The sequence below is a fragment of the Halictus rubicundus genome, chromosome 11 (assembly GCF_050948215.1).
Source record: "Halictus rubicundus isolate RS-2024b chromosome 11, iyHalRubi1_principal, whole genome shotgun sequence".
NCBI lineage: Eukaryota > Metazoa > Arthropoda > Insecta > Hymenoptera > Halictidae > Halictus > Halictus rubicundus.
In genome coordinates, this window is record NC_135159.1 from 6,754,614 (window position 1) to 6,777,355 (window position 22,742).

General features: G+C 36.7%; 1 protein-coding gene across 2 annotated transcripts in view; it reads left to right on the top strand.

Moving 5' to 3' along the window:
- LOC143359186 (uncharacterized) overlaps positions 1-20,583 on the top strand; it is a 65,969-nt gene extending 45,386 nt beyond the window's left edge. The window contains exon 5 of one of the 2 annotated variants that reach the window (XM_076796942.1): positions 20,166-20,583. In XM_076796942.1, the coding sequence (XP_076653057.1) occupies positions 20,166-20,268 (103 nt within the window). In that variant the 3' untranslated portion in view covers positions 20,269-20,583. Of the gene's footprint in view, positions 1-14,310; positions 14,687-20,165 lie in introns of those variants that run through there. The other variant, XM_076796943.1, reaches the window with a different exon arrangement.
- The last annotated feature ends 2,159 nt before the right edge of the window (positions 20,584-22,742 follow it).

Below are 22,742 nucleotides of genomic sequence, written 5' to 3' on the forward strand. Positions count from 1 at the left end.
GTCAAAAATTCGGAAAAAATCCACAGTCCTGTGTGCAATGAAGTAGAATGTATATAAATTTTTTCGTAATTTTTTGTTGAGCAGAACAGAAGAAATAGAACATAATTCATTAAACGGTGCTCACCCTATAACTACCCTTGCGGTAGAGGTACCGACTCGAAACTTACCATAGGGGGTGTTCCTTAGGGTCCTTATCGAATCGTCTGAAGAAAGATCAATTTTGTTCACGGGCATATGTGACACCCTCATCCGGCTATACCGATTTCTATTACGCCATTGTTGCAGCAAATGAGCGATTTGTCGATGCAGGTCGCAGAAATAATACCCTGCGAGTTGCTTTTAACGATCGATTTTAATGAATGATAAGAAATGAGCGGTCGGCCTAAGGACATCTCGGAACAGTTATAATGAATATAGTTTGAGCTCCATCTGCAACAACTCGCCGCGCTATCTTGATAAAAATCATGCGATTTGAAACTTTACAACGTCTATTTTTGGACTCTATATAGAGACCGTAGTATTGCGATGACCCTGTTTTAAATGAGTTCCGGTTCGAACATAAAACGACGCTCCATGGCGTAGCGGTATATTTTTCTGCGGCAGGTTCCCTTCTCGGTAGCGTGAAACCCTAGTTATCATCGACTGTAACATTCCTCACGCGAACAACTCCTTCCCGGATACCCTACAGGGTGTCCAAAAACACCGTGGATCCAAAAAGTATAGGAACACCAAATTTCCGGATTCTGGAAAAATTGTCGTTATTTATCCTGTGGTATAAGGTAGTTGCATGCGGAACGTCCGATTTGAGAACGCAAATGTTATGTTGCGATTTTATCAAGAAATGCCATTACAGTGGAGAAATTTAGTATACAACATTTTAAGGTACAAACCTGATCTTTAATTTTGGAAAGGTGATCCCCGTTTATTTTTTATTAAAAAATGTAATACTATATTGATCGTGGTCTAGCCACAATAAATATTACTATCCTATTAAGCTCATTCAGTAGAATATTGTTCAAATCACGCACAAATATAAAAAAAGAAAAAGTTATTAGTGGTCCGTAAAAGTGAGGGCTTTGAAGTTTAAAATGAGTTCAAATTTATTATTGTACTATTTTTTTTAATGAAGTTATGATAGCTAAAATATTGAAAATTGAAAATTTAATGTTCAAATTTTTTGTTGTAATCCGTTTAAAAAGAACTGTGCAAAGTTCTCATGGTAAAACAGGCAATGAATCTCGCAGAATGGTAAGTGATTTATCGATTTATGATTGTGCAAAAAAAAATGCAGATTTCGGAAACACCCTTTACGTAGGAAGTTGTATACATCGTGCAGGCGTCGCATGATCCGATTCGAGTAATTTAAATAATTTAGCACGCCACCGATCGCCTCACGAATATCCGCGAGCCGATGGACGTGCTAAATTACTTAATTGTACGCCCTCCCTCCCCCCCCTCCCGTGTGCTTTTTCGTAGAATCATCCTGGAAAAATGATCGATAACAGGAGGAAGTGACGCGCGAGTCTCTCGCCGAAATTCCCGGGCTAATTTCGATGGACACAAGGTGTGAGGTATAGTAACTTTCTGGAACGGTTTTCAAGGTCATGCGTGGCACGGTTATCGCAAGATTTCTTCTCTTGATCAGATCGGACAAGCTGCAAACCTCGACAATGCTTGCCATTTTGAAATTTTATGCGACGTTTCGTGTCACGCTCTGCGCACATTTCATGCGGGAGATTTTAATTGGAATCGAAGTATGATCTAAATTATGCAAAAAAAAAAGAACAACAGCTGCCATTTGGCTGCATTTCACTGTGAACTTTTTTTTCTCTTCAAGAACAATTTCTTTGTTACTCATAAATCGTTTCCGTTTTTGGAAACAAATTATTAGACAACGGATCTTATGCATTTATGGCAAAAATGAGGTGTGAAACAGTAAATCCTTTAAAAGAATTTAAAAATACTGTTGTATTATTTTTAAGCTGTTAAACATATTAAGAAAGAAAATCAATTTCTATTTCACTCCAGTTTTGTTCTAATTCACGTAGAATACTTTTATTTCGCATACCGATGCAGTTATCATTCAAATAACCGATCATGATCAAGCTTCTTACTCGATAAGTGATGATAAAAAGTTTATGTTCATGATGAAATTGAGTAGGTGGAACTTAAGATAGTAGGAAAATTGAAGGAATTTAAGAATGTCGATATCATTAATATTCAATATTAAATTGAAATTTATTTTTCACTTGTATGTATGTAATTACGCTATAAATATTAGAGATCCGGAAAGCCTCCTATAGGGATTGCCTAATTTCCAAAAACAAATGACTAAGAAAATTTCTTTGCCTACCATTAGATCTGCTCTCACAAATCAACTATTTGTTCTATCATGAAAAAAAAAACTAGCGGGATATTTAGGATGCTCAGGTTAGGTGAAAACACCCTGTATTTTTCCGCGGTGTGGAGGAGTTATGATTTGTTAACGCTGAATCGTGCGAGCCTAAATAAATAGCCTGGTGTATCGGGTGGAAATGGATGGATCGGGGATAACAGGATGGCAGGGATAACGAGTGAGCTAACGATCTATGTATATTGATTTTACTCACTCTCTCTAACGTCGGCACACGAATATCAACTGTGCGTTTGCGTTTTCTGCCCTTCGCTCGGCGATTCATTTTTCCCCCCTGCAGATCTATTGTTCCACGTCCTGGCGCTACAGTCATCTTCTTTTCAAGGTGCTCGCTGGAAAAGAACGTAATGGTCGTCGCGAACTGCGGAGAGACACGCCGGATGCGTAGCGAAACTTTTACGAACCATTTTTTCTTATCGGACAACGCGCATTTGTTCAACTACGCGTGAAATGTTTTGGCGTCGTTTGCACATCGACAATGGCTCTTATCAGTACACCCTTTACAATAGAGTAACTTGTTCTACATTTTAAAAGTGACCCACCGAATTTATGTGATAACTCAAGTTACATTATATTATTAAGTATATTATTTGCAGCAGAACTTCTATTATTGTAACACCCGTTACGCGAGAACACTGTTATTCAACTGCTCCACCATCGTAGCATTTCATAATCCTTACAACGCATTTCCAGCTGCGTGTACCTAATGTAAAGTAGAATTACTTGTTACTTGGTGCAGACAGTGAGATCGCTGGAGAATAGAACTTTCTGAAATTCACTTTGCGCAAAAGAAACATTGCATGATGCTTTCTGCTACCGTAAAAACAAAAAATGGAATTTTTAAGTACGCAGGGCGGCCCACGCAATTCTCTCAGTTTACGACTCGGTTAGCAGTCCAGTTACAGGAGACTGTCAAAGGAGAACGATATAATGAACTCTGTTACATTGCAAAATTTGATATTATTCCTGATTATCGTGTAACAATAGTTAATTAAACAAATAATTCGAATCGTCTGGTATACTTTTGTCTCTTTGTGCATCTAACTAAAAAACAAATAATTAAAATTATTCATCAGAAACTGAGTGGTCAGCTGGTGCTTTGAATGTTGGGTCAAAATAAACCCGAGCACCGCCGTCGTAGAGGGCTTAAATAATACAACACTAGATCCAGATGAATTTTCATATTCATATTTTTATATATTTTTTTATTTTTCATATACATAAACTTATTTATTCTTGTGTCATTTCAGTGCTCGATTTAAGTGTTTTTAATCATGACCAAAGAACATTTCAAACCACCTGTTGTTTGTTGTTTTCGAAATGTAGTCACGTGTCATTTTCGTACGTCGTAATAATAGTCCGTTGTTGACGGTGAACAGATTAATTAGTTTGTCGGCAGTGAATGGAAAAGCGAGCGAAAGCGTTTGAACGATTCGGTTCTCATTGTTATAACACGAACCCCGACAATGCGTCTGTTATTCGCGAGCCGATGAAAAACCACGCTAAACCGGAAATCATGATCGATCAACGCGTTCCATTCCTGCGATTGCCCCGCTGCAAAGCGAGATTTCAATATCGTCCGAGAAGAATTCGCTTTGAGCTCACGTGCGATATTGAGAAGGCGTACAGTGCTACTATCGCGTTGATCTCTCCGCGTGTTCAAAAATAATAGATACGTATTTTTGTAAACTCGATTGTGAAGTGTAAAGCTACGCTAAAAAGTTTGAACCTTAAGCCTTGTAACTCGGGGTCGGTTTAAAGACAGAAAAAAATATTTACATGCATACAAGATCTTGAAAAAATACGTGTCTACTATTTTCGGCTGCTCTACAAGCTTGGAAAGTTTTATCTGGAGTCTGGTAGTTCGCAAACATTGTCAGTGAAAAAGAGCTTCAGTTTCAGTTGTTTTTCTAGATTCGGCCATTTTATTTTATTAGCACGACCAATTTTATTAGATATTTTATAAGAGTTTAAATTTCAAGCAAAAATAGTAAAAAAATGTTTTTCAATCTGGAAAGAATTTTCCTATCTGGATAGCTGTGATCTATAGATCACCGGATTTCAGTGTCCATTCCAATCTATGTACATTTACAAATATGACAAATTAATTACTTACTGTAGAAACTATTTATTTAAATACTTATGATTAAACTGTGGATGTTTATGCAATTTCCAATTGTCATAGACAAATTTTAAGAAAGTGGAATGAAATAAAACCCTATCTTTAATGGGAACAGCCTTGGTGGATCCAAAACAAATAAAAATCGTACTAAATTCTTTCGGATTTTACATTATAGCATTTCTTACAAATTTCCATAAGCCATAAATGCATAAAGATCCGCAGTCTACTTGTGATATTTTAAAATTGCCAAATGCGTTAAGGGTGGAAAAAGTTTTAATCATCTGAGCCCCAAGTCATACGGAAGGGGTTAAACAACGAATTGTTGTTCCTGTAAATTTTATGAAATGTGACACGCGTCCATCCGGTAGACACCGGTTGATTTGAATAGACGTCGTCCAGAGCTATTACTCGGTCCCCGTGCATGTTCATTAACGTTTTGATTCGATGGATCCTCGGACGTTTACTCGCGCACGTGTCATTGCGGGAAACGAGGGCCGTGTGCACCGAGAAAACAATTGTGACAGAAAGCGGGGAACACGCGAGACTCGCTAACCCGCAAAACAGCGAGACACCCCATTCCATAAAAGCCATCAGTCCATCAGGCATCAATAATGCAGAAGGGTCGCGGCGTGGCCTTGCCGGCGAGATATCGACCCGCGTGCGAATATCGATTCTTCCCCGTCCGGCGGAGAGGCACTGTAAAGACAGACCCCTGCTACAAAGTAACTACCGCTGTTGCGTTCACCTTGCGGCTAGCCACTTTTCCTTTTACCTTGTAACCTTTTTCCCCAGTCTCCCGGTTCCTTCGTGGCCGAGTCCCTGACGACAGGGGGGAGCTCGCCGATGTCCCATCAGTTACCAAATTTTTGGCTGCTCGTGGGGTGATATCTCAAAAAAGTACGTAGGGGAGACTCGGAAGAATTGATACATGGAGTGGTTTGATATATGTCTATATTTCCTAGATATATTTTGCTACAACATATATTTTTATATTTTTATATTTTTATATCTTTGATTTGTTTTATATTTTGATATCTTTGATTTACTTTATATTTTGATATCTTTAATTTATTTTATATTTTGATATCTTTAATTTATTTTATATTTTTATATCTTTGATTTATTTTATATTTTTATATGTTCAACTTACTTTATATTTTGATATCTTTAATTTATTTTATATTTTTATATCTTTGATTTATTTTATATTTTTATATGTTCAACTTACTTTATATTTTGATATCATTGATTTATTTTATATTTTTATATGTTCAACTTACCTTATATTTTGATATCTTTGATTTATTTTATATTTTTATGTTTGATTTAATGTATATTTTGATTTATTTTATATCTTTATATCTTTGATTTAATTTATATTTTGATAACTTTGATTTATTTTATATTTTTGTATATTTGACTTATTTTATATTTTTATATTTTGATATATTTTTTACAGATCAACAATAAGATTAACAATAATATAAACGTTCTAAGAATTTATGGTCAGTTAATATTCGTGTTAATAATTTTTATAGTGGATATGAAAGTTACTCCTCCTTTACTGGTACAATTCTCGCAATTTAAGTATTGGAGCGACTTTTGTGCCAAAGTAGACAGAATAGTACTCAAAAATATTTAAAAGAGAGTATACTTTAATCATTACTATAAAGAGTAATGTATTTACAAATATATAATAATATTTTACACTACCATGGTGCAACAATTAAGGGAGGAGCTATCTTTGTGCAGTTTTACCATCTGATTATAATAATTTTACTGGCCACTGTACATTATCGTAAAGCAGATTGGTAAAAGCAGTCACAGTGAATAAATTCCCTAATATTCTCAGTCTTCTTTTCTTAAAAAAAAATTCTTAGTTTTCGAGAGCCTCGCCTGAGGTTGCCGATGGCACAAAAAAATGCTTGAACTATTAAGGGTCAAAACCGACATTGAACAAGTTGACATTGCAAAATTATTTAAAATATACAAGTCCAGAGATTCGAATTGCACCAGTAAGATTAATTGATTGATTGTAAGTTACTTTTGCCTGAACGCTTGGTGAATTTATTGAACTTCCCTATCTTGCTACACGTTTCGTCGTGAAGTTAATTTTCGTAGGCGTGGAAGCATTTATCTTGCCATTCCACTTTGCATCCCGCGGCAGCACAAATAAGCGGCAAACAATTCTCTCGCGGCAGATGGAACTCCGGGGAACCGGAACGATAGGTAGCAGAAGGAGAAAAGTATCGACGTTCGTGCTTAGTCGGTGTCTGGAATAAAAAGGAGCAATTTAACACGGACCGCAGACTATCCCGTGAATATCGATGTTCCTGGTACTCATTCGGAAAAGCCTGTGGCTAGGAACGGATTCACTTTGTATCGTATAGAATGCCAGTTTCAATGACTGACCCCCCCCCCCCCCCCCTCCATTGTGTATCTTTCTCTTGGCTTTCGCTTCACACGTCCTTTATTTGCATTTCCCGTTCGCTGCGACAAGTAAATTGATTATTACATACTGCTGCCGCGTTCCGGGGGAACTACAAAGAATTCAACGGTCGTTACCAGATGCAGTTCTTTCGGTTCACGTGTTATTCACCATTCTGCAGAATTTCCACGTGCAACAAAGAAAGTCCTACGCTGGCTATAAATTTATACATATTCTAAAACTCAACATTCTGAACAACTTTTCCCTGCACGTGTAACCGCCGCTCGGTCTTGGTTTCTGAGATATTCACGAAAAACTGCAGCTACTACAGTACTCCGTAACTGTCGCGAAGGTCTCTACCGTAACCGTCAACATTTCATCTGGTACCCCCTATTTTGGCCCATGGATTACACATACGAGTAAAGCAATTAATAAGGGAAGAATGTTTATTTTTCAAATACTCTGTAAACTTTTCTGTAATATTTACAATTTAACAAAAAAATCATTCTACGCCTTCTAGTCCAAGAGATATCTCAAAGACATGGTTCTTACTCTCAACTGTGAGGACTTTTTCACCCCCTGGATAGGCGTATTAAAAACAATAAAAAGTATACATATGAAATATTTTTTAATATACTATATTTTCTGAATTATTCTTTCAAAGTACAGTAATCTTAACAATATGCACGGCGCTGTGGTTCTGCACCGCAGTGTATAAGACCGGGGTTATTTTTGGTAGCATATTTCGGAAGGGTGAAATTGTAGTTTGTATTAATACTTGAGTGACTTCGTGTCGCGGTGTTATCGGATTCAGACGCTAGCCGCAGGGCACAGTTCCTTCAGTGATGATGTGCCTCGGTCACTCTGGATGTCTCTGATGTACTTTCCTTGTTGGACGGACGTATCGAGATACGGCGTGTGAATAAGAGCGACGAAAACTTCGCGTACCACCGTTATTACCAACAAAGTTGGCCGCTGATATCTTTATCAAATAACATTCAGTTGGAACAGCGCGATAGTAGAACTTCTCCTTTCGGAAGTAACTGGGAAACGCGAGAGCGCACAAACTAGCCATATTCGATTGTGAATAATAATTACAAAATTTTCTCTTGTCTGTGTTCCATTAAAATGTTTTTATCGTACGCGCGAAAATCGAAATTTTAATTCTTAGAAAATTCACTTAGCCTACAAATCAAATAAAATTCGTTAAATGTCCCTGAAATGATAGTAGACATATTGCTGGTGATAATAATATTACAAAATATTATTCTAATAATATAATAATAATAATAATCACACTTTTCAAGGAAGTACAACCTTTTTGGGACACCCTGTATATAAACCCGTAACGGCTTCAGTGTGATGACTACTAAAAGAAAGCAATACATTTACAAAAAAACAATTCATACTATACACAGTTTTTTCATAATAATTATTTATATATAATAATATCGTGTTATAAAGCATAGCTGGCTAATAATTTGGCCTCTTTTATCATAGACTTACAGATTTTAGACCTAAACTGGTTTCAATCTATAAATGCAAATTATTCACACACTAATATTCTCTTGAATCGCAAGGTCAAATATTACGCATTATAGCACCAAAAACTGAAGATGAACTCCATGCTATTTTTTAAACATTTATTATATTTAGTTTTAAACATTTTGTCGTACAAGTAGTTTATGAGTAAATTTAGGTGATACGGATGAAGGATTTGTCCTGTAATTTCAATGTTGAGTAAAGCGAGGCATGAGCATGTTCGTCGAGAAATACATAAAGCAGTTAGTTCTGTAGTTACGGCAGACACGGTGTACGTTTATTGTTAAATTCTCTCGATTCGAGTTGCTCTCATTGTCAGAAGAATTTCTGTCCGCTTTGCTTTCATGCCACTCTGACTCCCGAGAGTTAATGTTAACTCGAACGTGCCTAGCGAATTATTAATCGTGTGGTGTTAGCAAACCCGCTGCTCATAGCATGTGCGCAGGTAAACCTGCGTATTCGAGTAAACTGTGTCTCCCTGTACCGGCGCCATTGCAATTCCAATTGCATTGTGCTTCGCAGAATCAGTGAAAGATTTCATATCGCTTTGTACCTGGTCGAAATAAATCTACACAATTTACAATTTACACAAATCTACAAATTTCAGTTAGTTTCGGCCTTTCCCACGTGAATTATGCTATAACATTGCTTCTTGTTGGCGGCGCACATAATGAAAAACTTAATTTAAAACAGAAACGATTGAGTTTTGACGCATGGTAACTTTCGCAATCGACAAGTTGTTGACCTTTTGACCTTGAAATACAAGGTCACCTTGCACCGCGTAATTATTCATGGCGCTGCACGGTAGTGTGTCGTCAGTAAAACATACGCGGAGCACAAGCTTCCCGAGGACGCGGGTTTCGTTAAAAAAAATCCGGCGCGAAAACGCGAAATGTGAAGGTTCATGCGAAATTTATTTGAGCCATGCCTCATCCAAGTGTCGCGTTTGATTTCAAAGCGTGCCGCCGCGACCCACTCTTATCTTTTTCCTTTCTCCCCACTTAATGAACCCTTTTCTTCGGTTTCCTTCTCGGAAAGCTTCGAAAGCGTCGAATCAAAGACTCGTTTGCAGATGCGTCGGTAATGTCTTGTGCACATTATTACACACACAGAGACTCCCATTAATGTTCGGACACACTTAAAAAGAGGATGAATTTTTTAATACTGAACCGTGCGACTGCGAGTTTTTTGAGAATTTAGAACAATTGGTTTGCTACAGCGCTTGAAACATAATTTTTGAAAAAGCTGAAATTGGTAGGAACTGCAGAGAAAATACTAAAAGTTGTATTTTATTACTATAACCTTCGCGTGACCTTGAGTAAAAAAATCATAAACACTAGGTAATTGATGGAAATAGTGAAAGAACTCTGACAGAAGGATTAATTAATGAAATTTCTACTGAATTACCGCTTTTGATTTCATAAAAATATTATTGAAAATGTAGATGGAGCATATACTGTGCATACGGTTTTCGTTGGGATTCTCAAATACCTCGGAAAATATAAATAATACGAATATATTTATGGACGTAAAGGGGAACATATCACAGTCTCATTTAAATGTCCTGCAAACGTATACGCCTGGTTTCTCTACATTTTTAATAAAATATTCATTAAACTAAAATTGATAGGTTAGCAGCAGTCTTGAAAACATACGGGGCTATAGTTAATTTTATGAAACTTTTTTAAATAGAAACAATGCTTTATCGACATTTTCCATCCGATGGATCGCCCTCTCCCCTTCCCTATTCTCTTACCTTAATCGTTCTAGGATTAGTAGACTGCGAACGTTTATGCAAATTAAAGCGTCTATAGGTAGATTTAAAGAAAATCGATTGATATATCGTGTGTACCATAAGTGCACCAACCCATCAACAAATTCTAATACTTAGATAGTTTAAGAAAAAGTTATGATAATGATTCATTTTGGTATGATTACGATATGTAATTATAATTAACATATAATTAAAACTTATATATTAAGTTTTCCCAAAAGTTTCTTTAGCAATGTGTATGTTTAGTATTGTTAAATAAATGAAAACGAAACAAACTTTTGGGGCAACCTAATAATTATGTATTATAGACATTATAATTATATATTATCTATTATTTATGTAATTTAGACTTATACGATAAAAAACTAAAAAAAAAAATAAATAACTTTAAAATGTATACATAGAACATGTCTCATAGTTTATGTAAAAACGAAAAAAATCAATATTGAAATGTTTTTTATTAATGTATTAACACAAATCTTGAATATTTCTACAATGTTACCAGCAATGTGATTGCTTAGTGTTTCATTGGTGAATATCAATTATGTCGCTTAGAAAGATTAACAAGAAATGTGCCACGAGGAAAAGAGTTTTCTGACCGAGAAAAGGCAATGTCTTTCTTGTAGAAGATAGTAGTTGTGGCTACATTGCGAACAAAATTGGACGCTTCAAGAGAGCAATTGCGGTCTACGTTGCTAAAAGACGTAATCACGGTGGAAAGAAGCATTCGGCTCGACCGACGAAGCTGTCTTTTCGAGATGAACGGAAGCTGCTTCGCCCTGTACACTTCTCTAATTCTACTAAATCCGTCATTGAAACTGAAAAAATTGAAACTTAAAAATTGTTCAACAATTTATGTTCAAATACTAAAACTACTACTTTTATAATCACTGCATATTCGAAGAGTAGAAGTGACGCCAGATTCAAGATTGAAACACATAGAGAAGGAAGGAAGATTTTTCTTTACTAAAGCAAACATGAACAGAGATTAGGGAAATGTAGATGCAATGTTGGTGGCGGGTCGATCATTCGGGCGTGCCTCTCGGCAGGTGGAAAAGGTGGTACAGTTTTCATTTCAAACAACATGCACGGTATTCTGTTTACAGACACTTTAGCAAATCATTTGAAAGCATCTTAGGCAAATTAAAATGATGAAAAGGGTGTAGCTAAATGTGGGGGGACAAATCGGCTGCTAGCTAGTTTAATCGAACATGGACCGTTCGATAGCTGAGAAAAAAATATTTTCTACCAAGTGTCAACCGCATAGCTGTTCTGTAGGGGTAGTTCTAGGGAAAAATCTAAAAACCAGTTTTTAATAACAATTAAAACATCTGAAAAAATTTCACACATTCTAGGCACCCAACTATGTTATTAGGTATTTTTTCGGAATTTTCAGTTGAAAATTCTAGATCTGAAAAATAAAAAAAGAACTCGAAAAAATGTAGGTTTGATATTGAAGTTGAAATGTGACATCTTTTATATTTATATTAATTTTTTTCGACACCCACATGCAACTAGACCTTCTCGTTTGTATGCTGTTATTAGCAATAATAAATTGCGGATATTTTGGCTTCTATAGACCACAGTAAAAATAAAATCATTTTTGTTAACGGCATGCAGTGTTTTCATCTTTTCAACTCCAATTTTCACGTCATATTAGATAGCAAACTAATTTGCATTTGGTAAGAAGACAAAAGCATTCATTGTCTTGTCAATATTTTTCTAAAATGTCATTGACTTGTCTGTAATATTTATCTAATATACACACAGAGTTATCTTTCATTTTTAATCCTGAAATGGTATACTGTTTTCTCTGTTTATCTCATTAAAAATTTACTGATATACAACCGCGTAGGGGACGATTCTACATGAGAAAATAATTCGAAAATATCGAATGAATTTTTTTCATTTGACGCCTTATATTCGAGAAAATCGAGTTTGAAAATCGGCGAACACGCGGGCAATGGAATAGGAATTGTCTGACCTGTCTGATCACAATCTACTGATTCTACTTCTCACGAATGCTAGGCAGCGAACTTGTTGGATCTTCAAAGTCGAATTTCTCGAAAACAAAGCCTCAAACGAAAAAAATTTATTACTTATTATCAACTTATTTTCTCAAGTAAAATCACCCCCTCCACGGTTGTACCACCAATACTGAGACACCCTGAAGGGTGCAAAATCCAAACGTTCAAAAAAAGCTAAAGAACCATTTGTAATTATCTGGCAATGGATTAGCGAAAAGCAGTATACAGAAAAATTGTCTGACGTCATGGGAGACCCCGGGATTGCCGGGTTAATATAAAAATATAAATAATTCTCTCAACGATCGTATCCGCGGTTTTGATTGAATATTTTCTGCGAAGAGTAGTAGACTCATCTTGTACCATATTATGATCGCTAACGAGCTCGTCGTTAATGCGGCTTGTATCAATAAACAATAAAAAAATGACCGCAGAAACGACGCAAAGGAAGATGGGAAAAGCGTACGACGTTTTCCGGTCACGCTTCGATGACGATCCTAATTGAACCGCTGCGCCGTGAAGGATGCATTGCATGCCAACTTTCGCGTTCTCAATTTTATAATCTGGTGCTCATTTCAATTTCCCTAAGCCCCGGAGTGCGCGGGATAAACAAATCAGGCTCAATCGCGCTTCTTGTCTGTGTGTCGACATAAAGAAGGAGCATAGATTGCACTGATGAAGTCGTTTCCACATAATTAATCATCGTTAGATTTAAGTTTACGATGCTATCGATCAAAATTTTCTGCAATATTATTTGAAATTTTCCGTATTCAGACAAGCGATTATTTTGGATCGAATTACTTAAAATTATCGTCTGACAATAGATAATACTAGTGTGTACACAAAATTAGTAGAAACGATATTTGTCAACTATGAAATCAACAATCGGTATTTACAATCTTCTGCAGCTGACTCTGCATATATTTGTATCATTATAATTTATTGCAAAAGTGTAATAAATCTTTCGGGCGTCGATTGTCATTGAAATCTTTGAAAGTATATCTTGCAGTAATGCAAAATATACTGTGTGATTGTGTGAACAGTATTCGTGCACAACGTTCCATATGAAAATTAAAGGAGCACTCAATCTAACAATATTTAGGTTGAAAACGCATTTAAGTTCATAATCCACGATTCAGTCGTGCATGAGAGAGAATTCTATCAGGAAAAGCAGTTTCGCGTCGTGATTTCCAGCTTTCACTATGAAATAAATACGAACTCGTTGTCGTGGTGGCTGGAAAACTAATTTAGGTAATGGGGTGCCGGGTTGCCTCGCGTTAGATCACAGAGTTGTCAAGGGTTTCATTACGGAACTAATGTATTAAGATTTTTCTGTTAACGAAGGGTACGGACGGGGAAACTGCCGTAAGAATTATAGCATCTACACTGGGTCAAAAAAGTATTTGAACACTAGCTCGAAAGATTGTCCATATTAGAACTATGATAATTTCGTTTAAAAAACACAGTACAATAATAAATTTGGACTCGTTTGAAAGCTCGAAGCCTCCACTTTCGCAGACCATCATTCATTTTCATCTAGGAAAATTATACAAATTAAATCGCTTGTGAAAGTAGAAAAAATTCTATTCTAATATTACAGATTTGAAGATTGAACCTTCCCCTATAGGGGAAAATTTAATGAAAATTCATTGTGCAAGAATGCAAAAGGAAAATATGCAAATAAGACAAACCTGAAACTATTCAGCTACTAAGATTAATTAAAAACGTTAAACATTGAATGGGGAATGAGAATCTCATAAGAATAATAAACATTGTCCAGACCGTTATTATATTTTAGAGACAATTATACTACCAATCGAAGCAGCGCAAAATATTTAACTTTTTAAATCAGTTCCAATTTTTTCAAAGCTTCAGTCTATCGGATTTTCTCGAAAAAGTCAATTTTTTTAGGATTGCGAAACAATTTCGAAAACTTCCCACGGACAAAAGCTAATTCCATTACCGGAGACGATTCAAAATAAAATGACGTCTTTTTATATTTTCGAGGTGAACTCCTGCTTTCTTTGGTTATAAAAGGAATTTGAAACTCGATCGTTCTGACGAGAAGAGAGAGAGAGAGAGAGAGAGAGAGAGAGAGAGAGAGCTAGGTCCTCTGAAATAGAATGTGCAGAAGCGCCCATTAGCGGCCTGTTTGTATACTCCACCGCCGTGAAGAGTACTCTTTCGAAGCTACTTCATCTTCTGGTAAGGAGCTGACCTCGCCGAGCACGAGCTCCCATTGTCTCTGGAGTGAAGTACATCTTTGCTGGTCGGGAAGAAAAGAAGTTAATTCTATATGAACGTGTCTCTTTCGCGTTGTCACCACTGTCGGTCGCCGTCGGATTTCTTCCTTTCCCTTGTAAACACTTCAAAGCGAGCGACACGAAGGTACACGGACACACAGTGGGTCCAAAAAGTATTCAGACACTACATTTCCGATTCGCGAAAAAAGGACCAATATTTACGTATTTAAATCCATTTTTTGTCGATTTCTGATTAAAATGACTGACGACTGACATTTTTCTGATTAAAATGACACTAAACACGATATAATTTGAACTGTATTCAGTGGTTTACTACATGAAAATAGTAGCCCTACACGATCTATGTCACAACACGGACCCGAGGATTGGGCTTACATCAAGACTTTACTGTAAATTGTATTGCAGTGTAAGAAGTGTTATGCGTTGCAGCAATAGAGAATAGCAACTCGATAATGTTTTCTGAAGTATCATGCAGTTAACTATGACACGTGGCATTTTAGTCACCTTGAACAAATTAGCGCCGAAACGTTAAGGGCTGCACGTGGTGAGCTTAACGGGCGAATGAAATTTAATGTAACGTGTCAACCCCTAGTTTCAAGTACTCGTGCAGATTTGATGTTTCCTTGATAGGGAAGTGAAATCAGTCTCCATTAATAAGTCAGCCCTTATTTCACCCTTATACACGAACGTGAAACGCTATTATTTCAATTATGCGACAACTATGACACTGCTGCTACTCTACGGCCACGCCTTCATCGTCGAACTTCAATTCTCCTTGACTTCTCTTATAATCTCACACAAATACCGTGTTTCCTTTTACTTTAATTGATCTTCTATACTTCACATTGTTTTTTATTTTACTGTCATGTTTGCTTTGATTAAGTATACTTATGTATGATGTACTTGTTAATGACGATTAAAACATAATTATTCCACTATACTATAATTTAAAACAAAGATCGAGTTATGAGAAATTATATGTGTTATAATTTTATTCAGAACTGTGCATAAAATATTTCCAAAATTGTTACTATAGAGTAGATACAATATGTCACCATTTTGATTTTTTGTGTTTGATTCGAAAACTTTGCTACTTAATATTCTTTCCAAAAGAAATATTGAAACACATGTACACATGTTGTAAAATCAAAAAAATATTTCAACTAGTGTTCATTTTAACACGCATTCGCGACCGCTGACGTAAATTCACGTCATTCTAAATTCTATTCCTGATTGCCGCTGACGTGAATTCACGTCCTGCAATTTGTGTTTCTGAATGCGGCAGCATTAGGCGCATTAATGGGATTGGATTTAAATTTAAGTTATTAATTAATCCTTGCTTTAGCGATACAAGTTTGCGGCAATCAGCTTCAGAATTTTATTATTTTCGCCGGTACTCGGTATTAGAAACGGAAAAAATTTGCCGGTCGCGAATGTGTTGATACAAAAGAACAGAATAATTTCAAAATTTAACAATGCAACATTTGGGAAATGCTCTCGGAAAATATTTTTATTCCCCCTTTTTACCCAGCACTGTCAGAGGAGTGCTGTAAAACCGGACGTTGAGTAACAACGTAATGTTTCGGTGAAAGCGTGTGAACGACGGCTAATTTCACCGTGTAACCCAGTAACAGCCACGTGTAAAGCATCGAAAACCATCGTTGACACAAGGCGGGTGCAAGATTGAAAGCCGTGTACGGGGTGGTCGTGGTAAATCTCATTCGACAAAGAAACTCATTGTCAGTTCAAATTCCGCGAAAATGTCGATGCAAACGTTGTTTACATGCGCGAAGGCGTTTCGGAGAATTCAAGGTCACCTTGATTTTCGATAAACGGAAAGACCTCTGAAAATATCTTCGCGAAGGAAAAATTAACCTCGAATCACCTCGGAAATCACACCCCTTTCGAAGAATGACAACGTTTTTGGAAGACACCCTGTGCAAGTTGTCGACAAGTCCGAACGGGGGTTGCGTGAAAACGAACGAAAAAAAATCACGTGTCCTGTAAACCGCACGCAAGGGTAGCCAACATTACGGTTGGGAAACGCGAAACACTCGATACTCACGCGAGCCGATCCTTTTGCGCGTGTAATCCAATTTCCTCGTTTAGCCCAACATGGAAATTACGGAATTCCTCGGCGCAAATAACTACCCCCCGAAGTCGGTCAAACCGGCCGGAATATTTTTTCCGAACGTCTCTCCTTTCATTTTAAACGTGCAATTTAAACGGCTATTTTTAGAGCGTGTATGCAAATGTTTCGAGCATTTTTACCGCGATATCCTCGTTTACCGTGCATTTACCGTTCACCGATACGTTGACTTTTGTGCAAAATAAAAGTAATCCCTATTTATTGTAAGATACCGGGAGTTACATGAACATTTATTTGCTTTTTCAATTTTATTTTTAAAAATTTTTGTTTTTATTTGCTTTTTTTTTTAATTGAAAATCAATGCGATATTATTTCTCAATTTCGTCTACTTATATTTATTATCAACGCACAAAATTGAAGTCTATGATCGAATCACTAACGCAGTCTATTTATTAATACGTGTAATTATAAGAGATACGAAAAATATTGCATATTTATGTGAAAGTAAAGATACCACATGGATTTCTGGTTACACGATGGAAAACGTTTAAAACGTGCTGTGTTGAAATTGAAATGTTAAAGGCAATGTGTTTTAGTCACCCATTTCGAGATCGTATTCATATCTTTTTAAATATTTTAGGATTTTGTTGTGAATCTTTATGCAAAATCAAAATTTTTTACCGCAATTGCAACAAACAGGAGTTGAATAGAAATGTATTTCCATTTTCAATAGTTTTAATATGCTGGGAATAATGTAGGTACAGAATGTGAGATAAATTACCCCAGAAATTTAAAAGACAACCATAATTTAACTAAAAAGGGGTCGCAAAAGTTTTTGGTGTTCTAAACCAATTCCTTAATTTCAAGAGTGTCGGTATAGTTCAAATTTTACTAGTCGCCGGTCAGTTTTAATAGTGAACCGGTGTGTGCTAATTGTCTGCTACAGAACAAGGATGGACAAAAATTGATTCCTCGGTTACATGAATCTTGCACGGAAACGGAAGTAACACAGGCCGGCAAGAAAATCAAATCCGAGAAGTCCTCGTGATTTATTCGACAATGTGCTTGTGTTCGTGTGTGTGTGTGTGTGTGTGCGTGCGTGGCAGTCGATATACCTTTATAAATGATTCCACATATCCTTTGGTAAAACATTGAGAAAAAGGGGAAACCGGTGCCTTATCTCGCAAGAGGATCTGCAATTTCGCGAGGGGGAAATGCTAGCCAGTGCTCCGCACTAGTGGGTATTTTCCTTTGAAAATCTTCGTCCAGGCGAAACCTCAATCCCGCGGAATTCTCGCGTGCATTTGTCTGTCACTATTCGCGCCAATTCAATAGAAACTCTGTTGTCTTTCTAGTTAGTTTTCCAGTTTCCGCGTTTCAACCACGGAAAGTTACTATACAATCTCGTCCCGTAAGTTTTATATACCGCTGAATAGAATATTGGTTCCGTTATTTTTTCTGTAAATTCATTTACGGAAAATAGTGGAAGAATTGTCCATGTCCAATCATCTACAGTGAATTCTCGATATATGTCAAGAACACGGGTCTTGCCAGTGTCATATACAGTGAATTTACAATATATGTCAACAACACGGGTCTTGCCAGCGTCATATACAATGACTTCTCGATATATGTCAAGAACACTGGTCTTGCCAGCGTCATATATCGTCCAGGAGAAGAGATATACCCCACTCCTCGGTGTCCGAGGCATCTCGAGCTTTGTGGTCCTTCACGGAGTATACGCCGCAGTAGTGGGGATAATTCCGCGACATTTATCATCCAGGCCTTGGCGACATATACAAAGAAATCACTGTATTACAGTTTTAGACTTGAGGGTATTCGACGTGACATTGTTCTTGAGTGGGCCGAGAATTTATGGGCCCTATAATGTTGTCTGGAAGATCATAAAGGAAAAAATATTATTATTTCGAAACAACCATCGTCGTCTTATATCAAAAGAAAACTGTATATTGAAAATTACGGACAATCTCAATAAATCTAGTGTCGCCATTTTTATAAGGTAACATAATAATGCTAATGATGCTAATAACGCTTGGTAGGTTCAGTGTAATCTGGCTATTTGGCACATGTCATTGTTCTCCAGAGTTTCCGCGCCGAACATCTCCGAATTGGAGCTTTGGAATCGTAGCTCGCAATGTTTTCCGAATGAATCGAGTTTATTTATGTCTATGGGAACACATGGGCCAGTAAACTCGAGAAAGATGGGGAAGCCGACTCGCCCAAGATGAAAATCGTAGGGACCAGACAACTGTTGGAAGATTTCAGGAGTCGACCCGGCTCTACAAGATTTGAAACGGCAAGGTGAAATTGGCCCGGACGCCTGTGCACAAAAACCGTCGAAGAACATGTGCGCTTCTTCTGCCCCGTTCTTTCTTTCCACCCGATTCTGATCCTGATTCCGATCCACGCTCTCCTCGATCACTTCCTCGAGCTTTCTTCCTTTTCCTCTTCTTCCTTTTCCGCCTAGGTCACTCGCTCCACTCTATAGCGGACAAATATCGACCCGGCCGACTCTATAAATAGACACGCAGGTCGTCGGCGGTATTTAACATTTCACAACGAACTACTTACTTACTTGTGCGGTCTGCGTGCACCGATGCACCGGACCATCGAGAGTTTAGGGGGCCAACTCACGTAACACGTTCCATATAATCCAATTTTTAGGAATCTTTTTTCGGGAGAAACCGTGCAACGTAATGGAGACCAATGTGCTTGATAATTGCCGGCTAAAGTTTTGAAAACCGGTCAAATCCGATTCACCTGAAATTTGGAAAACCGGTTCGTTTTGCATGAAAAACGTGTTTCTCAAAAGGATTTTTGCCGGCTCGAAAAAATTTATTTGTCATACTGAATTTTGGTTAGGGCCCCATCCCTCTCCCACCATAAAACACGTGTTCCGTCAATTTTAAAGTGCAGAATTTGCTATAGTGAGTGCCCAATAAGGTAGGGAATGATATTAGTATGATAAACAAATTTTTGGAGCCGCCAAAAATCCTTTTGAGAAACATGTTTCTAATGCAAAATGAATCTATTCAAGTTTCATTGGATTTGACCGGTTTGCGAAACTACAGTGATTTCTTTATATATGTCGCCAAGGCCTGGATGATAAACGTCGCGGAATTATCCCCACTACCGCGAGGTATACCTCGTGAGGGCACACGAAGCTCAGACGCCGAGGGGTGTAAACATAACACGGCTCGAGTATGTCTCCTGGACGATATATGACGCTGGCAAGACCCGTGTTCTTGACATATATCGAGAATTCACTGTTTCAAGCTTTTGGTATATCTACTACACGCCGTTCTATTCGTTTTGAGAATAATTTATTTATCCAACCCTCACTGGCTAATTTTGACTCAACTTTTCTGAAGTCTTTTATTCACGATAGATTTGTTTAAAAAATTAAGCATTTCGTAAGCATTTTGCAGACGACTGTGTGGCCTGTTGAACATCCACCATTATAATAAGCTAATTTCCAGCAAACGCAGCATGGACCACATGTTGCTCGCGTGTCCATATTGTAGAAGGAACAATTCAGGAGCAACTAACACCGCCGCCATAAATACAGCGGCCAGCGGACAACGGAGTTAACGTGCAGCAAATTCGCCCTCCCCACATGCAATTTTACTTTGGTTAACTAGTACATCTGGTTACGTTACTGCTGCCGGGTAAATTGGTTAAGACCCGAGGGGATAATCCCTTGGCCGCTGTAATAACCAGCTTTGTTAACCGCTTCTGTTAAAGTGTGACGTAAACGACAGTCGCGACTGGTAAATATGGAGATTTATAACAATGACGGCCAGTTCACGTTTTAAACCTGTAACCAATCACGCTTTTCAAACGACTTTCCCAGTGCCAGAATCGGCCCGCACGACGCACACTGGGCCAGAGTAAAAAGCCGAACGAAATTCGCGTCTCTGTTAATTAAACATTATTAATTGGCTGCGGATTTGCGTGCAAAATACAGAAGAGAATTATTTTTTCATTGAATAATTTTAACAAATTGAAAATTAATATTTTCAAATTCTTTAAATCTTTTTACTGTTTCGAGTTGCATGTACTAATTTTTGTCATAATGCATGAAATCTGCAGTCTAAATATTAATTACAAACAGTACGATTTTAGAAGTTTTTAGGGTCGTTGAAATAGCTAGAATGGGACGCTGGATTTATAAAACTACCCTTACAGGAGGTGTTTCAATCTAAAAAATTGCTGGTTAATTTCGAATGTGATTATTACAATTGTCTTATAATTGATTATTAAAATTGTTGATTGCGAGTTTGACATGCTTCGACGAATTTTAAATAAATAGATTCAAAATTGCAAACAGAAAAACGTAATTTGAACAAAAATTCCATATGTAGTATGAAAAAATGTCTGGCACTAATTTTGCATTAAACAGCGTGTAAACTTGTTGCTGTGTATACTATTTACACATTGTAAACTTGCTTTATGTGTCGGTATTTACACAAACGTTGATAGAATCAGAATAATTCATCAACGGGTACTACAAATGACACTTGCTACTAATAATAATGAATCATGGCAAGCACATCATAATATTTGTATTATGTGATTCAGTGATTCTAGTTCGTACTCCAATACGGTTTGCAAACTAGCTGCTGCAAATAGAATGTTATTATAGCTTTACGAAGCACATAAATCTTTCCGCGACAGCGACGCGATGTTTACAGAAGTTTGTACTTTTAATCGATTCGATTGTGCATCGGACTTGAAATAAACCTTTGAAAGAAACTTCTGCTCGAGTGGCTATTCAAGGAAATTTTTTGCCTTATTTATTATCTGAATTTTTGTAATACTTTCCGACACCATTTAGTATTTCTTCCATATTTCCGACTGAAACACGCCGCACACGAATTTCATAAATAAAAAATTTATATTTCTCATTTCCATCAATGACGGAAATTAAAATGACCTAATTTCTTGATATTATTTAAGACTCATTCTGTTTCTCATTTCCATTGATGAAGGAAATCAAATTGTCCTAATTTTTTGATAATGTTCAATACTCGTACAATATTTTGAATGGAGGGCACGCAGACTTTTATGAATTTTATAAACATATGAAATAATTAACATTCAATGCACTTCCATTTTATTTCGCATTCTCATTAGTGAAGAAAATGAAATTATATTTCAGTTTGTGGTTCCTGGAAATTGTTTGCAAATGTGCGAACATGTAAATTCTGTATTAATGCCTTTTATATCTAAAAATGTTCGTTGCTTTCTCTGATACTTAATCACATATTATTCGATCTTCCCAAAAAAGTAAAAATATAATTGCACAGCTTCGGATTAAAAATCAAAACTTTTTGATTTTTTAGTCAATGTATAATGTTTCATAATTCCTAAAATGAATTCCTACAGATATTCAATTCACTTCAAGTTGTATATATATCACCTCGATAAAAATAGAGAAAAAAGATTAAATTTCGCAAAGGAGTATATTAGTAAATATCATAACTTTTGAAAAAATTTGAATTCGACTATGAAGCTCGGTGGGAATATTGTGTTTCGGCATTTGGAGTAGTAAATTTATAGATAGAATTATGGACACATGGGTTAACATAGTACTAAAAAACAAAAATCGAAAGATAGTGCATACAAAGTATACTACGTCAATTACTGTGTTATTGTGTAATTATACGTTATCATACCTTGTACGATTTTTAATACGATGTCAATTTCGGTCACATTTTTCTTTCTGTTACATTTTTATAATAAAAAATCATTTCTTTAGTTCCCGTAGGAGTTATGAAAATATATTATGGGTAATTAAATTTTTGACAAAATTCGTATCCTTTTACCGAACATAGTTAAAATATGCGTCGATGCACACCGTTCGATTTTCACCATGAGTGACTGTATATGGAGACATTACTGTACCCTCTTGATCCACTGTGCGTCTCTTTGTTAGCCTCGATAATACAGGTTCGACTGCATTTTTCATTTAACTGTACAAGAACTTTTGTGTCCGATTATGCGGTGAAAGGATTGCTTCCCTGTTCACGATCTATTTTCGTTGCTGCTATTCGAAATGGGAA